Source organism: Aptenodytes forsteri, unplaced genomic scaffold (genome assembly GCF_000699145.1).
Source record: "Aptenodytes forsteri isolate BGI_AS27 unplaced genomic scaffold, ASM69914v1 Scaffold336, whole genome shotgun sequence".
In the NCBI taxonomy this organism is placed as follows: Eukaryota; Metazoa; Chordata; class Aves; order Sphenisciformes; family Spheniscidae; genus Aptenodytes; species Aptenodytes forsteri.
The window spans coordinates 3,962,207-3,980,970 of record NW_008794911.1 but is presented as its reverse complement, the minus strand read 5'-3'; the positions used below and the strand labels follow the sequence as shown (position 1 = coordinate 3,980,970).

Genomic DNA, 18,764 nt, shown 5'->3' with positions numbered 1-18,764 from the left:
GCTGGCTCATGTCCAGCTTTCCATCCACCAGTACCCCCAAGTCCTTCTCGGCAGGGCTGCTCTCAATCCCTTCATCCCCCAGCCTGTATTGATACCGGGGGTTGCCCCGACCCCGGTGCAGGACCTTGCACTTGGCCTTCTGGAACCTCATGAAGTTCACATGGGCCCACTTCTCGAGCTTGTCCGGGTCCCTCTGAATAGCACCCTGTCCCTTGGGCGTGTCAACCGCACCACTCAGCTTGGTGTCATATGCAAACCTGCTGAGGGTGCACTCCATCCCACCGTCTATGTCATTGATGAAGATATTAAACAGTAAATCCTGGATGTTAACAGGAGGCATCGACAAGCTGACAGTCTGTAGTACTGTTTCTGATGGCTGTGATTATCTCTTGGGAAAAGTAGATCTTTGCGCTGTGAGGGTTTGTCATTGGTTGACTGATGGTTTGAGCAAGGCTCTGTTTGATTTAGCAAACCGTTTTGATGGCTGACTGCAAGCCAAAGCCATCATCAGACGTGAGCCTGGTCCGGTGGGCCAACCTAGCCATTTTCCATACTCATTTTCCATACTTCATTTCTTCTTGTAAACTCTTCTCTGAGGTTGTGCTGTATTGGCCCAGGCTTTGAACTGCAGCTTTGCAGGTGTAATTCAGCTAAACAATGTGCTCAGTTGTTGGAAAAACCTTTTTTCAAGCTCTATAAAATGCCAAACTATCAGTGAAATAGAAAAGGTGAGGCAAAACCTCCTGTTGTGGGCTGATGGAGAATTCCCTTCGGTAAAGAGCTTCCAGCAGTTTGATGCCAGTGAGAAAACTTCTACTATGCCAAATACTATTAATAGTATTACAAGACAAGGATGAGGAAAAAATCCAATGTTCTTATTAAAAACAGACCTTTGTGTAACATCTCTGCCATTAATTAACAAGAAGATCTGGTTTCCACTATAGCTCAGAAAAGAAGTACAATTCTGGGACTGGATGGCCATCATTTTCTGAGGCTTATGGTACTTGTGGCAGAGATGAAAGCAATACCAATATCATGAGACGACCAGATAACTCATTGGGATCAACTAGAACTGAAGTCGTCTGCAAACAGGTATGTTTATTTTGGAGGTGATACCCAAAGACCCAAATCTTAACAAATAAGTTTTATTTGTGCCCATAAATAAATCTACCTAAATCTAGCAGTGAGAATTACATTATCACTGGAACTATTCTGTCTCACTTCTTGGTATGAAACACGAGTAGATTTCTAAATATCTAATATAGACAGTGCGTTTGGGTGAAGAAAATTATGTGGCTGGGGAGAGTAGTTGTGTAAGTGTAGCCAAGGGCTGGAATTTAGACAGAAAATTTGTTCAGAGGACATCAGGTGAACTGCAGTACGTGACAACAGTAGAAGGGACTCTGAGATTTAGTCCACCCATTTGCCCCATCATAGGGTCAGTGCTTCCTAAATCAGTCCTGCTAAATGTTTGCTTAAGCTGTTCTTAAAATATGCAGTGATGGAGACTCCACAGCCTCGCTAGGTAAAGAGTTGTAACATTCATGTCTTCCTACTATTGGTTAGACACTGGGGAAAACACTGTTTGCTTTGCAGCAGTTGAAGATTATTACTATTTGCCCTAGATTATTACTATTTGCCCTGCACGGCGGTGGTGGTGCCCCACATCTTCACAGCTGTCTTCTGTGGGTTCTCTCGTTTCACAGAAGCCGCCCTTCCCTGGTAGCTACTCCTGTCCTGGTAGTGTTCCTGTCCTTACACCTTTGCCTTTCCCCTACCCATGACCCATACTTGTACTGGGACCTGCTGTAATACCCAGGTCCTATTCTAAAGAACTGCCAGCCCTAACCAGTTCTTCCCAACCCTGAGTCTGTTCTGTTTACTATGTCTGTTAAGATATAAAAGTATGCAATTGAGTTTAATGAATTGCAGCCCTTTCGAGCAGGATTAGGTATTACCTGCAAATATAACAAGCATTCATTGCAGTCCATTATCATGGTATAGTTCATGTTTGCAGTAATATCCAGCAATCACCTTTCAGGAACCCCAGCTGAAGACAACCTTCAAATTTTATAATGAACTACTGATAGCTATTCTGAGTCTTTTTCCCATCAGTAATTTGCAGGGGGAGGAGGGGGAGAATCCTCAGTTGACCCATGAGGAGAACCTACAGTGACTGTCTCAATCAACTTGAAATTTTCATTATGTATTGAGAATTCTAGATCCTCCCATTTATTTCCTATACTTTCTAGCATTAGTACCTTTTGACTTCCTCTTCTGGGATCTGCTTCTTTGCGGGCAGATATTCACCCACTGGCCAGAGGTGATTACTCCAGGATGTATTTCTAGTCTCTCCCCAAGACCCCCCCACCCACACAACTCAACAGTGAATTCATCATGCAGGTTTCTTCATTCAGGATAGTGCAGTAGGTACCAGCATAATGTTGGTCCATAATTGTAATGGTAATAATGGTACGTAATTTCTGTTGCAGTGTGACGCCCATCTAGGCCATGTGTTTGATGATGGTCCCACACCTTCTGGGCAGAGGTTCTGTATCAACAGTGTTTCGTTAAACTTCAAACCAGGCTCTGGTCAGTAAGAAGTGGATCTCTGTGGCTTACAGAACATCCTTTCGCTGCTCGTACAACAGGCTTGTGAAAAACTCTCAGGCTTTTAACATAGAACTCAAATTTTAGTACTTATGCCATTGCAGCTTTGCTTTCCAGCTATTATCAGTGTTGATAAAATACATATTTTTGTGGTAACTCTTTGGCAGTCTGCCTTTTCATGGTTAGTGTGATGTAAGTGTTGATCTGTTTATTGTAATTTTTTAATTAAAAAAAAATCTATGCAATAGTTCACATTCATAACCATCATCATTAACTGTATCGAGGCTGCTGAAATGAAGTGTTCTCCTGAACCTGACTTTGCCTATGCTGAACAGTAGTTGTTGCACCCAGGAATACAGATGTACATGGCTGATCATGCCAGAACTTTTACTTCTGTGAAATCATCATATCCTTCTAAAGGGAAGCAAAAATAACATGAATCTGCAAATAAGGCTTGAGGGGCTTTTTCCCCCTGATGTGAGAGACCTTTAGCCAAGCCAAGTGACTTTTCCGTGAACCCATAAAAGTGAAGTCCTGACAGAGGGCCTAATTAAAACTATTCCAGGCAACGGAACCAGTGAGGACATGGAGTCTTTCTTCTTTTAAATCATTTACTTTGATTCTGTGTCCAATAGCAGAGCTGAAGTAGGGTTTGCTCCAGGAACTTCCTCTTACAGAAATAATATGATAATAATGTAACTATCTGTGTAACATCTCCAGACTTCTGTTATCACTTGTGTATTTCAGAATCCGAAAATAAAAATTAATGTGAAGTTTACTTTTTTGGGGAAAAAAATCAGCATCAAAAAACATGTTGAGTAAAGTGATGCTTTTGTTGAAAACATGCCTTGTCTCTTCTTCCTTGTACAAGTTTGTAAATACTTCTGTATTCTCCCAAGCATTGTCACCATGGTTTGCTGTAACAGGAAAATAAATCTTATGTTTGTGAAATTGAGCTTTCCTGCTTTCAGAGTTTTTTTCCAGAGAAAATAATCTCTGAGTCAGAACATCAGCTTCACTAAACTGGCTGGGTTTAAGTGCTTCCCTGCTGAGAGTTACTAGGCAACATCTCATTTGGCTTTACCTATAACAGGCTGTTTCCATTCTCCCCACTTTGGTTGCCTCAGTAATAAAAAGGGCGTGTTCATTTACTTAGACTAGTGTAGTCTTAAAACTGTTTAATGTCTTCAGAAAGTGGAACTTTATTGCACTGAATTTACTTTTGCTCCTTCTGTCTTGGAGCTCTGCCGTTTTCCATTCTCCTGTACTTTCTGCAGGAGAACTCTACAATTTCATAACTTTCAAAAACATCATACGAAGACAGTGATCACTACAGCCAACCTAAACCAGAATGGCACAAAGGCCACCAGAGGTGTGAAGCAGCATGAATGAAGCAGACACTTGCTGCTACTGGTTTTATGTAGTGTCATAGGTGGTGACGGTCACATTGTCATCAGAGGTATCTGTTAACAGCAGCAGCATGCTGCTTGCTGTGTCTGTACTGCATCATGCTCTGCCGTGCAGAGATGCCCTTGCATCACCTATTGCTATCACCTGCCTGCTCTCACCAGGATGTACGTGCCCAGTCTGCTCAGGTCTCTGCTCCCAAGATCTTCACAGGTTGTACAGAAATCACCATCCGTGCATGCTCTGAATGCATGTACCCCCCATCCTGATACACTTTCATTCACTAGTTGTTTTTTTTTTGTCTTAAAATCTATTGCACAGCTACTGGAAAGGGAGTTTGACTCTTACAGGCATTCTTTAGTCAGGCAGCCCACTACCCTCTCCTCACCTTTCACATCAGGAGAGGGTTGTCTCAGAAAGGAGCGTGCCTAGAAGGTGTCCCCAGCTGGACTCCTGTGTTCAGCCAGGTACTGGTGGAGAAGCCAGCACCTGCCTGAGTACAGTAACTTTTGGCTGGGATACCAAATTGAAATGCTCCTCATTTCTGCAAATGGCAGAAAGTAGGAAGAGCACTGGCAAAATACCCGTTTCTTACCTGTCCCCACAGATACCAGGTCTCACTGACACCTTCTGCGGATGAGACTGAATGCCATACAAACAAAATAAGACCATGGAGCTGACAAAACAAGTATCCACACACAGACTTTTGTGCAAACAGCCCTCAGTTTAGTATCCTGGATGTACAGGGTTGGTGGAGACCAACTCTTAGTGAACTGGCAAGTCAGTAACTATTACTGACAGAGGAAGCTTGCCTGAGCAGAGAGCACATTTATTTTACACCTATAAAGATCATTGTATGCAACTGGACGTTCGGGCTAAGAAGCAGCTGGTGCCTCCTCACTCATACAGCAAGATGACCTGAGGAAAGAGTCCTGTAAGGCTCCGGTTCAGCTTGCGCAGTGTTAATTACAGATACGTAATCATATGAACAGACCCATATCTTCAAGGACATCACCTGACCTGCACTACACTGACATGTCACTAAGCAAACAGCATAAAGCACAACTCTACTGCCCCGGAGAAACCAAACAGTGAGCTAAGCAACCTTGTTCTGCTTATTCAAATGAAAACAAGGAAAAGAGGAAGGTTTGGCTTTCACCATGTGTGCAAAATCAGAGTAATGGCCCATCACCTTTCAGTGTGGCTGTGTATCCCGCAGTTTGGCGTAGCTATACTGAGAGATACTTGAATATACCACCCCTTAGGCTTCACTGTAACACGAAAAGTGTTTAGATGTCTGTATGTGCCTGTGTGTATATATCAGTACAGGAACAGGGGAAATAATTTTGCTTTGTAAGCATGGCCAGTAATCAATCTGGAATAAAAACCAAAATCAACACAAGCCCTCTTATCACTCCCAGCCCTCCCCATTGCGGGCAATAGGCACCTCTTCTAATAAAACATAGCCAATGATGCAGGACTGAGCAGAGGAAAATGCAGGTAGTAGATAAGGGAGGAATGAGTGGAGGAAATGGGTATGAACTTCTTGAATTAGCTCTTCTGATGCTTTTTTGGCAATGTCTGACTCTCCCTCTCTTACATTCTCTATCAGATAGTGGCTGGAACTGGTTGCACAACAACCTTGAGTAGTGTGGTGGGGATAAGGCAGGGGTTTCTTAACTGATCCATCTTTTTATTACATTATCACTTGTGAAAAATGATATAGATCAAATGGGTTACTCCTCAGTAGTCCTTTATAAAATGGCGAATTTGATAGCCTTGTTTTCTATTGTTTGCCTTACAGTACAAGATGGGGGAGAAGGACCATGTTCATCTGGGTACAGGATAATTATCTCTTGAGCAAAGCATTATTATTATTAGATTAACAATTAATTTTGAAGATGTGCCAAGATCTGCGTGTATGAAACTGCAGGCTGTCTGTGCCTTTGGTTTTACCGTTCCCTCTGCTGGCTTTTTATTCTCTGTATATCAGCTCAAACTTCTATTTTTCACTTTTAAGATCTATCACAGCACAGTCCCACCCTGTGTTTTGTCTCATACATGCCGATGGTACCGGCCTGTGCTCTGCCAGTAATGTCTGCTTTTGTAAATTTAAGGTCAAGTTTTCTACAAATACATTTGTGCTTTATCTTGGGCTGCCAAAACCAGAGGAGATCCATCTAAGACTGTGCAAGGCCCCTTAGTTGCCTTGCCTCTTCCTGGCCTCCTCCCTGAAATTCACATCTCTCAGTATGTACATAGAGCACATCTAAGCAACTGGTGTACTCTGACATCTGGGATTACACCAGCCGTAATAATGCCACTGTTACCTTGTGCTGCCTGCATCTGCCAGGGGAATCCATGTGACATTTCTCATGATGTATTTGAGTTTATCTACCACGATGATGCGTTTACATGAACTAATTTTATGTCTATAAACAGAGCTGTTGACATTTATGGTCTCATCCCTGTGTGATGTAAACTGCTGGACATTCAGGACCTCTGACTGTAAGCTCTTTGGGGCAGGGAACTTCACTATCTTCTGTGTCTGTGGTACCAACCACACCAGGACAGATCCCAGCTAAAGGCCTGAAGCGTTATAAGATCATGCATAATTAAGACTGATAATGATGGAAGACACTATTAAAGAGTATCATAGGCTACACGAATTTCCTCATGTATCTGCACTGACTTTGTTCCACCATAGCGAATAAAGAGCAGTTGCTTCTCTGAGCCGAATATACTCCCCCAGGCAACTGCAGATTTATGTTCCATCCTTCACATCTGAGAAGTTTTTCAACATTGTTATTTCATTAATTAGTTTCAATGATGATACTTTTTATCCCATTGTGTTTTTAAATAACCTTTTTATAAATCCTAACTGAGGTTTCTACATAATTCTTAAGAGATTTTAACATCTTAAACAAACTATTTCAAGACTTCCTTAGTCTTTGCAGCGTCTCTACAAGGCAAGTAATTATTCTCAATTTTACTGAGGGAAGACTTGATGAGAAGAATTTAATTGACTTATTCAAGACCACAAATTAAATTTGCAGCCATGCCAGAATTAGACTCTGCATGGCTCCTAACAGCATCCAGATCTTCAGACCCTGCTTTTCCTAAAACTTGGTTTGGTACTTAATTGTTTTGGGGGGGTGAATTATCAAAAGACAAGAGGTAAAATTAGCATATGTTTTTCCAGCTATGGTATTAAAACCAAAGCTAAGCCAACTAGGGCAACTTTGGCACGTAAAGAGCAATACTTGACCTCTTTCTCAAAGCAAAGGTGGTACGGGCTTGGTTAGGAATTAGGCAGCTGTATTCTCTAGCTGTGCTGCATGTTGCCACGCAGTCTAAAATGAACAGATGTTCTTTGTTCCATGACAGCTTTAGGTAGAAATGAGGCAAGGCGGCTTGCTAACAGCAACTTCTTTCCTTGGGAGGCAGCATGGCTTTTTTTGTGAGCACAGAGAGAAGATAGGAAAGAAGGAGCAGGTTACTCTTGTATGTAACCTGTAAAGCAGCTTCACCCTCCTTTCACCAGAAATCGTAATGCCCATTATTTTAGCCATGTATCCACAGAGCTGTGGTGATGCTCTTTGCTGTTGCACCATGCTGCAAATCATTTGGATTCTCTTTTAAGCTTGTTGACAACCTAATCTGATTCTGGTCAGAACAAGAGAAGAAAAGACACTTTTCTCAGAGCAAAAACAGGATTTTGCCACCCCAGAACATCTCCAGTATGCGGTGGCTCAGGAGGCAGCCTGCATAAGAAGGAACTGAAAAAGTCTCAGTTTGGGTTTTGCTTTTTTTCTGGTTTTGAACAAGATGGTGAGGGCTTAGCTAGTACTCATAAGTGTTTGTATTTTCTGGTCTTCAACCTTGGCCATACTGTGTAGAAGAAATGAGTCCTGTTACCACACAACTGAACTGCCTCCTCTTCCATTCACTTAATGACTTTTCGCACTGGGAGCCAAGTGTTTTAAACCATACTCCTGTGCCTGTCCCAGCTCCTGCTATACCCAAGTGGTGAGCTGCAGTAACACTACCCTCACAGCATGTCGTGTAACGCTCAGCACCCCATCAACCTCATGGATTTCACAGCTCTTTACACATAAATGATGCCTAGCCCCAGCCCTTTGAGGTAGCGGTGAGCCACATGTCACAGAATGGGAAGCTGAGGGACAGCTGTTGGAAGTGACTCGCCCACAGTCCCCCGGGGCAGGGCAGGGAAATCTGATTACAGAAAGGGTTCTCAAAAGCTCTCCAAGTGTGAGCTGCTGCCAAAATTCACAAAGGCAAAGTACTTTAAAAGCAAAGCTCTTTATTGAAGAAGTGCCCAGATTTTTTCAAGACTAAAAGAATTTGTCTCAAGGCAGGTGTGCCCATGGGGACTGGTTTTAGTAGCGCTGAGGAATGTGTGTGGAAGAGATTGGCAGCTTGCCATGGGGCAGAAGAAAGAGAAATTTATGCCCATTATTGCGCTGCCTTTTATTGTCTTCTCTTTTGCTGGTTTGTTTTTTTTTGCTCTGTGGTATCCTTCCTCTCTCCTCCTCAGAAATCCCTTTGTAATACCCCCCGAGCTCTGGCTTTCTTGACTGCACTCACCCTCACCTTGTGCCTGAACCCTCCTAGTTCCATACACTCAGTTCGCTTCCCTTGGTGCCAGAGAGATGATCAAACGCACAGTCCTGCGCCCACATCTGAGTCAGCAGCTACCTGCACATGCTGGAGGTGACTGTGGGGATCTAGCCTGCAGGGTCTGGGGAGGTTGGCAGAGCAGGCATCAGCTGTGCTCATCCAGCTTGCCTCCTTTGCACGCACAGTTTGACAGCATTTACAAAGTGACTTCCAGAAAAACTTGTCAGGGACAGAGGAGCTGCCACAGAAATCAGGAAAAAGAAAAAAAATTTTAAAAAGTCATCAGATGTGCTTGAATAGCCTACTTAGTTCTGGAAAAAAAGACCGTGCTGCCCTGCCACATTACTGATATGGGATGTGAGCTGCCACAGAAATCAGGAAAAAGAAAAAAAATTTTAAAAGTCATCAGGGATGCTTGAATAGCCTACTTAGTTCTGGAAAAAAAGACCGTGCTGCCCTGCCACATTACTGATGTATGGGATGTAGAAATGTGGCCCACAGCCAGGTCATCTTTGCTCAGGTGTCATTTTTGGAAGATCAGAAGATGGATCCGGACATTTTATGATAGGAGGAAGGAACAGGAAAGGATAGCAAAGTATTTTGCACAACTGTTAGGAATGGGGCAAAGGCAACACAAAGGAAGGTGCTGGAGTCAAAGAGAGACAATGAGAATTCGTGTTTTCCTTTCCAGAAGGAGTCAGCACTAAAGGATGAGGACACAGCTGGTGGACTGAAAGTATGTAGAGGATGGCAACTAAAGAGCTGACTGTAAACTCTCAGGAATGAGGGAGCTGAGATCAATCCTCCCTGGTGTGACAGTCTCTTGGGGACAGTTCTGACAGAGCCATGTGATGCCTATGCATTTTCTTGCACTACTGAAGGAGAAAGCCTTGTGAAGGGCTAGGATCTGAGCAGAGCTAGAAGCAGGTGTTCTTGCTTGGGAAGTTCAGGAGACTGACCGCACTGTTAATCAGAATGCCAGGTGCAAAATGAACACTCACACATTCACTGCCCCAGGAATGACCCTATTCCCAATCCAGAAAATGTTCCCTCCCTATTTCAGGCTTTACATTACCTCTTAGTCCTGGGCCTCTCCTGAATGCACTTGGGTATTCACGCTTGGGTCCATTATGAACAAAGGTCATTAAACCTTGTCATGTACAATATGTCTAGCTGGAGTTTCCTTAGGCCCCCAGAGAAGGAAAAAAAAGGGCTCCATGACACTTCTCCTTGGCAATAGCTCAAACAGCCTCTGCCTCTGGGCTTGGTCTGTAAGAAGGGCATTTTCCAAAACCGGATCATATGTAACTTTCTATGACCTTGTAGCCTTCACTTTACTTTTATGAATGAATCTCTATTAAAAGCAGGGGGTAAATGTTTTTTCTTTGTCCCTCTTTCAGTTTACAAATTTGTCTTCTCCTATAGCCAGCTGTTAAAAGATTGGTTCTGCCCCTGCTTTCACCTTTCCTGTTTTATCAGCTGAGACGTCAAACTGAGGGCCTGACCACTTGGTGTTAAAGATCCATGGCTCTTTTTGTAAGGCAGTGGCCTGGCCAACTCTAGACTCTAAATGCTGCCTTGTCTTACAGTTTGAGTTAGCCTCTCACACCCTAAATCACAAGGCGTCATTGCCTTGAGCAATGAACAGCTACTCTGTCCTAATTCAGGGGTGACAGCAGTTGAGCAATAGGTGAAAGAAGCTGCGTATTTCTGACGTATGAGCACTGCTGAGAGGCTTAATTTTTTTAGCTCTTGCAAATTGTTTGACATCCACAGATGAAAAGGGCTGTAGAAATGCTTATGATGGCTTATTATTTTGGCCCTGTTACTATTCATATTTCTATTACCCCTGTGCCAATTTATCTTCTTTTCTGCAAGGTTTCACCTTCTTGCTCTACCTCTGCCTCAAGAATAGGCAGAAATTGCCAATAAAAAAACATTGCCTAAAATGGAGATAGCAGATGAATTGCTCCAAAGAGACACAGTAAAACTCCTCCACTCTGCCCATGCCGTGGTATTTAACTAAGCCCATTAAGCACTTCACAGATAACTACAGCACAGATTCAGCTGTGCTTGTGATGACTTCCCAGCCTGTGGCAACCACAGCAGTGTCTGCAGGGACCTATCTGCTATCAGAACCGTCCTTCTGGCTGGAGAAGGACAAACGAGACTATTTGCTGGGACCATGGTGGGGGCGCAGCTTGTGGGTGCTGGGGAGATGTGATGCAGACAGGATGATGAGGTTGGGCTACTCCGCAGCAGGCAGACCTCACAAGGTGAGATGTGGTATAGAAAGTAGGTGGGAATATGAGGTGGAGGGTGTAGCATGAAGGAGGTGACACTCTGTCTGAGAAAGGTAACGGAGTACAGTTTTGGGATCCTGCTCTGTGGAGGTATGGCATATGGTTGAGTGATTTTGGAGAGGGATGGACAGTGACTACTCAGAGTCACCTCAAAATACATTCTAAAAAAAAAAATCTACTTTAATATTCCAGACTACTCTGGCAATTTTCCCTCAGAACACAGTGGCTCAAATGGCTGCTCTGCAGTGACCTCTAGGGTACTTTCATACCTGCTGCAACCTTAGATCACCTCGGAAAAACAGCTTCTCCCAAATAGATTATATGGACCTACTTTGTCTTCTAAAACTGGCTTGTGCCATTGCCAGTCTCAAAGTCTTTCTCCACATAATGCCTTAGGTAGGGCATGTACGGAGAAGAGAGGCTCGTTGTCTACAGTTTGCTGGTGCATCAAAGGAAGTTGCAGATGCTCCGCATGGATCTGACCCAATACTCTTTGAAATCAGTGAAAACCCTTCCCTCGACCTCTCATTCAGTTCCCCTCTCAGTAGCTCCTTACGCAAATTGTAGTCTATTTTGTGTGTCTCCAACAAAAATCAACGTTTCCTCCAAGCATATCACTTTGTTGAACCTGACAGCAAACCTTTCAAAATTCTTGGTGTTCTCTTTTTCTGATGAAGCGTGACTTGAAAGCAGATTAGAGCTATCTGAAGGGGGGGAAGAAGCAAGCCCTGACCCTGCAAACCTGTGGAAGTACCAATTATGACAGCTATTATCACTCTGACTGCAGTAGGACTGCTCACCTGGGTAACAGCCGGGAGGAATAGGCCTCAGATAGGGACCTGCTGAAAATCAGACACAATGCAAATGAATGCAGGCCACTTGACAGCAGAAGGTTGTCAGGAAGCCAAACTGAAAAGAGCTGGCCAAGCTTAAAATGAAATCATCCGCATTTGCTAAAACAAATAAATAAATAAAATCATGGATGGAAGTATAGAGTACAGAAGTCCTAGAAAGCTCAGGATGAAACTATTCAAAAAATGAGACCAAAATTCACAGTAGAGGCTAAAACTAAAAAATGGGGCAGCCCTACTTGTGATGACTGGGATGCAATCCTAATGCTTTGTGCCTTTTAAGATAGTCCTTATGTATTCATGTGCCAACAGTCTCCCCCCCTTAACAATTAAAAATCCGGGATACAGATTAAAGCGATAGCAGGTGGCAATGTAATTGCTATCAATCTTACACTGAACCTCTCATTTGTCATATAAACTCAACAACAGCTGGCTCTCAACCCTGGTTATCCTCACAGCTATAACGACAGGTTCAAAGTAGGTATGGATGTCAGGTCCTCGTCTGCACACTGCCAAGGAGCAAGGGGAGGAGAGGGGTGTATGGGTGCTGTCCTCTGCGGCAACGAGATGAAGGGAGCACTGGCTAAGCCCCCTTTTTGTTCTCTTCAAAGGAGTCGTTCACGGCGGGACTCGGTATTCATTATCAAGTACCAGCTTCAGTCTTCACACTGAACCAATGTGGGCTGGAGAACATCCACCAGCCTGGTCCACAGCCAGAAACCCGCAAGCCACTGAGGCAGCAGCACAGCAAATGGGAAGTGCCGTTACTAGCAAGAATCAGCAAGAAAGCAAATTTCAGCCATTTTCAGGGCTGTTTTAGTCACATCGCAAAGTTTCAGGCATTGCTGTGCCTTGGCGAGCCTGTTTTTTTGCAGGGGTGTTTAACCCGTTTTGGTGTGCTGCGCTGTGGAAAGGCAGGGGGTGGCCACGGCAGGTCGCACCACCTGTGGGGGCTCACCGAGAGGCCCGCCTGCCGCCCGCCACGCCGCCAACCCCCACCGCCGGGACTGGACGGGCGGCGGGAGCGCCATCACAGGGCCGTTCCCTGTCAGCGCCGTTCCGCGCGGCGTCACAAGATGGCGGCAGAGCCCCGAGGCCGGGCTCTCATGTCTGTCGGCGCCCGGCCGCTTTTTACCGTGAGGAATCACCAAAACTGGCAGAAGCTGGGGAGCTGCCGTGGAAAAGGGTGGAATTAACTGTTGTGTTGTGAGTTTGGGGGATGTCTATGTTCACGCTCAGCAGAAGCTTGGTCAATTTTGTCAGCCAGGTACACCATAGTTTCCTTATGAACAGGTCACACTTCAGCTCGGGAGTCGTAAGATCTAGGCACAAATTTAGTTGTAGTCTTGAGAGGTCTCTGTGGCATTGGCCTCTGGAGTTCAAAGGTGGAGGCCAGCCATGCTGTCTGTGTCTGCTGGCATTTTGGTGGGAGACACTGATACTTGGCTTGAAATGCAGAGGAGCAAAGCTTGGGTAGGGAGGGAGAAGAGGGAGCAAAAGATGGTGACTCTAGGCACCAGGAGATTAGGTGTCAAGGGCAGACGGGAGTCTAGGGCAGGGGAGGGAGGGAATGAGGCACTCAGGTGAGGCGGCATGGACAGGATCTTCAGCAGGTAACTGGGATTAGTGAGAGAAGAGATTGGGGTTGCATCATCTCTGAGGATTCAGCAGAGTGTATAACCTGGGTGTCTTTGTGGCTCAAGTTATCGTTACTAACATGACACTTCAAAGCAATGGGGATATGTTCACCAAGTAAACTCAATTTGCATTTGATAACAGGAAAGAACTGGTGATGCTATAGCCAAAAGTACACCTTAAAATGTATTATTGTCCCTCAACTGCTATTCCTAAATAATTGCAGACCCCAAGAATCCAAAACAGAGAGAGGCAGCATCTCTGCTCTCTAAAGAAAGGACAATCTGGTGTATGAAATACCATGCAGAAGCCCTGGGAATGCAGGACCTGAGCCATGAAGACCTGCGGAGGATTTGCAATAATGTTGGCATGGCATAAAGAGGGCACTGAATTCACACGCGTTCCCCTAAGCCTTTGTGTGCCAGTGCACAGGGCCAGCTCTCGCTGCTCAGCCCCACAGCCGTAATTAAGGGATTCCCACTCGCCACGAACAGGTGCAGCCCCACCCAAACAACAAGGCTGCAGACAAAAGATTGCAAATAAGGACTAAATCCCTCTACTGTACATTGCAGTGGTGAGCGGGGACAGGTGGCCTAGGGTAATTCGGGTTCAGTCCTTGTGCTGGGGCGGGAAACTGCAGCAGCTCATTTGGGTCTCAACTATTATATGATAACTTCTTCTGGGCTCTGTTGATGGGGAAGCCGATGGAGGCACGGATTAAATCAAACAGCCTGTAATTTAAACAAACCAGCCTGTAAGCTACTGGCAGTGGAATTATTCCTGCAAATTTCTGACAGCTTGCAAATAAAGACATAGATGAGGGAAATGCTGCTTTCTTCAGCTACCCCTTCCTCACCGGTACTATATGTCACTCATTCGTTCGGCTATAATTGATCATAAAGATCTTGTACATCAGACGAGCATGAGTGTATGCGTGCAGGATTTACAGTGCTCATGTACCTTTGGGACTCGCTATGTTCAGAAGAGGTCTTGAGCATTTCGGTAACAAAATAGAAGCAGTTGTCATCTGATGTGATCTTTGATGTTTTCTTAATTTACTGCATTTGTTGTTGTGTTACACGTGCCCTGCCATCAGTGTCCTGTCTGTAGATCTGGAGGAAGGTCTTAAAACACCTCAGGGCTGTGGGCAGCTGAGGTGCCTTTCCAGTATTGCAATCTGTACTACATGGTGCATCAAAACCTTCTGCCTTGGGTGCACGTGGCTCTGTTACCACAGATCAGAGTGCCCTGCAAGCTTTCATGTTATCCTCACAACGCCTGAGAGTGAGTGAATGGCTGTTTTCAGCACTTGATAGATAGGGCTGAGTTATAAAACCCTGGATTCCTCTCAATCAACAAAACCACCCAAACTAAGGTTTAATCAGTGCAGGTTCTCTTCGTAATCGTTAGAGAGCTATAAGCATGTAAAGAGGGCACTCCAGATTTCGGGAGGCTTTGGAGTAATTAGCTTCCTACATTAGGTGTCTTTGGTAGTGCTGAAAATCAGCCAGAATAAGCATGGGCCAGTCTGGGAGCAAGGCACTTAGGTACTTTAAAACTATTGCTGGGCATTTGAACCATTTAAATGTCAGAATGCCTTGGAAAACATGTAGCTGCCTAAATATTAGCCCTGTAACTTGAAGCTAAAATTTTTTTGTTCCTTCTATTGCCAGTGAAATAGGAGTAGCATCTCCAAATGCCAGCAGATTCCATCTTAAGAAAGTTCCCTCCTGAGGGTGGTTTGTTACACCCATCTTTTCCCCTTGACTATTAATGAACACCTTATACTTAGGGATGCAGTTACCTTAACATAGATATAGATGCCTTATCCCATTCTAGATGCTCTCGGGTATTCCACATGGAGAGCCTGCATGGAAGCTCCAGCTGAGTTTCCAGAAAGGTGCAGGTCTCCTGCAGGTCCTGTGTCATATCTGCGAGCCCCAAGAAATGTCTTCAATACTATATAGTACTTAACATGATACTAGACCATGCGTGTCATATTCCTTTGTGTAAGGAACTGAATCCCTCTCCTAATCAGTGTCCAGCTTTTGACTGGCTGAAGTTAGAGGCAATGATGACTCACACCCTAAGTGACTTGCTTGAGGACATTGATGCCAGAGGCATGTGTTTACAAGCCCCAAAAAGAGCAAAGAGGATCCTGGGAAGTATAAATCCATCAGCGTAACCATGATAATGAGAGTCAATTATTAATCAATTTGTAAGCACACAAATGATAAGAAGGCAGTAGAACATATCAACATGGATTAATCAAGAACATATCACTTCAAATTAATTCAGTGTCCTTATTTGAAGGACTAACTAGCCAAGTGTGTGAAGAGATAGATGTGATATATGTCGACTTGTTTAGTGTCAAAAGCCTTACTCTTGTCATAAACAAAACCATGTAATGAGATCTAAATGAAATCGGGATTGGAATGAGCCCATAATGTTTGAATCATACCAAAGCACACATCTGTGGTTCACTGTCAAAGCTGGACGTACCAAGTGGGGTCCTGCAGGCATCTGTTGTGGCTCCAATGATTTCAACCATAAATTGGCTACTGGAAAAGAGAGTACTTAATTCGACTCCTGAGAGCACTGGCTGGGAGAGGTTGATTTGGAGAACAGGATCAGGACTCACATTGATCTTCACAGATTGGAGAGCTTGCCTGAGATCAATAAGCTGCACTGTAATAAAGACAAGTACAAAATGCAGTCTTGGGACAAAAGACAGATCAAATGCACGGGTTGTGAAATGAGGACTAACTGGTAAGGCAGCAATAGTGCAGGAATGGATTGGCTGGCTGTTGCGAACCATGTAAACCAAGTAAAGCGCGATAAAACCTATGCAGAAAACCAAATGTCATTTGGGGATATATTAGCAGCAGTGTTTTGGATAAAACACTGAGGTAATTATTCTGCTCTACTTGGCACTGGTGAGGCTCAGCCTAAGTACAGTGTCTGGTTTTGGACATTACACTTGAAGAAAAGCTACAGGGAAATTAGCAGAGAACAGCAAAAATGTTAAGATGTTTCAAAAGCGCACACTGAAGGGAAATGGATTTGCTTAGTCTCAGGAAGAGGTCATTGAGAGGAGACACGATAACAATTATGCGAAATTTCTCACAGAGTGGAATGAACAATGTTCTCCTATGCCTACTGGAAGGCGCGCATAGGAGAAGAGCTACCAGGCTAGGCAGAACAGTACTATTCATGTGTGGACAACTTCCAAAGAAAATGCAGCATCTCCTTGTGTAGATGTTTTTCATGTCCCTGACTTGGTTAATAATTCGCCACAAAGATAAAAGCCTCAGGGCTAAATGGATGCAGAGATGTGGTTTTGCAATGCCTAAATTGTAGGTGCTGGGCATCCAGCCCCAAGGCTCCTGGTATGGTGAGAGGCGGGTGATCAACAAGGAATGCAACAGTGCAAGGGTGAGCCAGCGGGCTCAGCAAGGAGCCAACAAATGTAAGACATCTAACTGTGGGCTGGGGAAAAACCTAACTGCTCTTAGAAGTGGGGATTGAGGGATCTCCACTGGAACTGAAAAACCATGGCAAGTCAGCTCTTCCTAGCCAAAAATCATCAGGATAGCTCTCACATCATATTACAGTCAAGACTATTCAACAAAACACCAACTGTGTAGGCTGTCTTCTCAGGAGAGAAACTTGTAGGGTTAGACGGTAGCTGAGGAGGGATCCTTGAGGAACGTGGACCCCTAAGATTCTTTTAGGCCTCTGGTTTTACCTGCATCTGTAAGTCTTGCATCTGTTTCCAAGACAGGAATCACTCATTTAAAACTCAGCTCTACTAAATGGTATCTAATAATTTTAATAAAACAACTTGCTGCTTTAGTTCTAAAAGCCATTAGACATTCACAGAAGAGAGAAATATGTCAAGAGCTCTTAGACACACAGAAACAATCTCTGGCAAAAGAAGTCCCTGAGCTCTTACCAGTGGCACAGGTGGGTGGAGGAAACTGGATGGACCTATGCCATGACCCAGGATAGTCATCTCTTTGCTCTTACGGACTCAATGGAAAATTTTCATGAGCAGCTTTAGAACAAAAGAAGGACTCTGCTAACAACATCTGACAAAGCCACAGAGCAGGAAGGGCATCCCAGCACTGCATAGGCTTGAAAAATCATCGGGAGGAAGCCTAGGACTGTGAGTACCAGAGTGGCAAAGGAGGAATGAAATCCAGTATTAAGAGGTCACGCATTTGGGACGTGTGGTAGGAACATGTGCTATGGCTGTGGTCTCAGTAGTCCCTGCCAGATAGAGGAGGAAAAAGACCTTGGGGCACTAGTTAATGACGAAGTGGTCATGAGCCACTGGAGGAACATGGCCATGAAAAGGGTAAATATAACCCTCACATTACGAAGTGAGGGTTTTTGGCAGAAAGGCAAATGCTGACGGCATTCTCCAAGGAGCTGTGAGGACTCTCCTGGACGACTGTGTACAGTTACAGTTCTGGTTGTCCCAGCAGATTAACTCATATGGAGAGAAGGGCGGGGAAAGGTGATTTGGGTGATAAAGAAACAGGGTCTCTAATCCTGAGCTTGCTTTGCTCACCCTGGCAAGATGAGAGCTGGGAAGGAACGTAGCAACTGTAGGTAAACCTAAGGTAAAATCCCCTGGAGGAAGAGGTCTTTCATGGGAACCCATGCTTGCACAAGAGCAAATGGGCATAAAGCAGGGGGGAAGAAATCAAGGGAGGAAGTTAGAAAACGGAAGGAATCTCTGACTCACAAAAAGGAGCGATGACAGGAAAAGCTTATTTCTATTTAATCTAGAGCTGGATATATTTATGGAAGAGATGGTGTAACACGGTTGTTTACCGGCATGGAGAAGTGCCCTGTTATCCATTGGGACGGGGCTCTTAGTCGTCGGAAGTTGTCAGGAATAAAAAAGTTAAAACCAAGTCACAGCGCCTCCTGCCAGCTGGTGTTAGGGAGCCTGGTTACCCTTTTTAAAGCTGTACAGCGCGTTGCTAGCATTTTCAGCAATTGTCACCTGCTTTGCTTTGTTGCTACTAACCCTTCTGCAGTTACAGTGACAGTCTTGTGTAATTTTTCAGATGAGCGATCCTCTGCATCAGAGCAGAGCGTTGTCAGGACCTGGTCTCGAGGAACCATTCCCCCTCCCCATGAGTGGTTTTGTGTATTGGAAAATAAGGCACTCCTTATCAAACGCGCTTTTCACACGCTGCTTTCCTCCAGTGGCCTTGCTTACAAATCCCCCGCGGGGGAGCGAGGAGGCGCGGCCGGCACGGCGGCGGGCGGGCGGCGCTGGCCAGGGCTCGCCGCGGCTGCG

At 44.7% G+C, this 18,764-nt stretch overlaps 1 protein-coding gene across 1 annotated transcript in view; it reads left to right on the top strand.

Annotated features, from left to right (window-relative positions):
* The window catches only part of MSRB2 (methionine sulfoxide reductase B2), a 9,741-nt gene extending 6,177 nt beyond the window's left edge, over positions 1-3,564 (top strand). Inside the window, exons 4-5 of the mRNA XM_009275220.1 lie at positions 945-1,092; positions 2,493-3,564. Coding sequence (XP_009273495.1) covers positions 945-1,092; positions 2,493-2,600 — 256 coding nt within the window. The 3' untranslated portion in view covers positions 2,601-3,564. The remainder of the gene's footprint in view (positions 1-944; positions 1,093-2,492) is intronic.
* Positions 3,565-18,764: the final 15,200 nt, after the last annotated feature.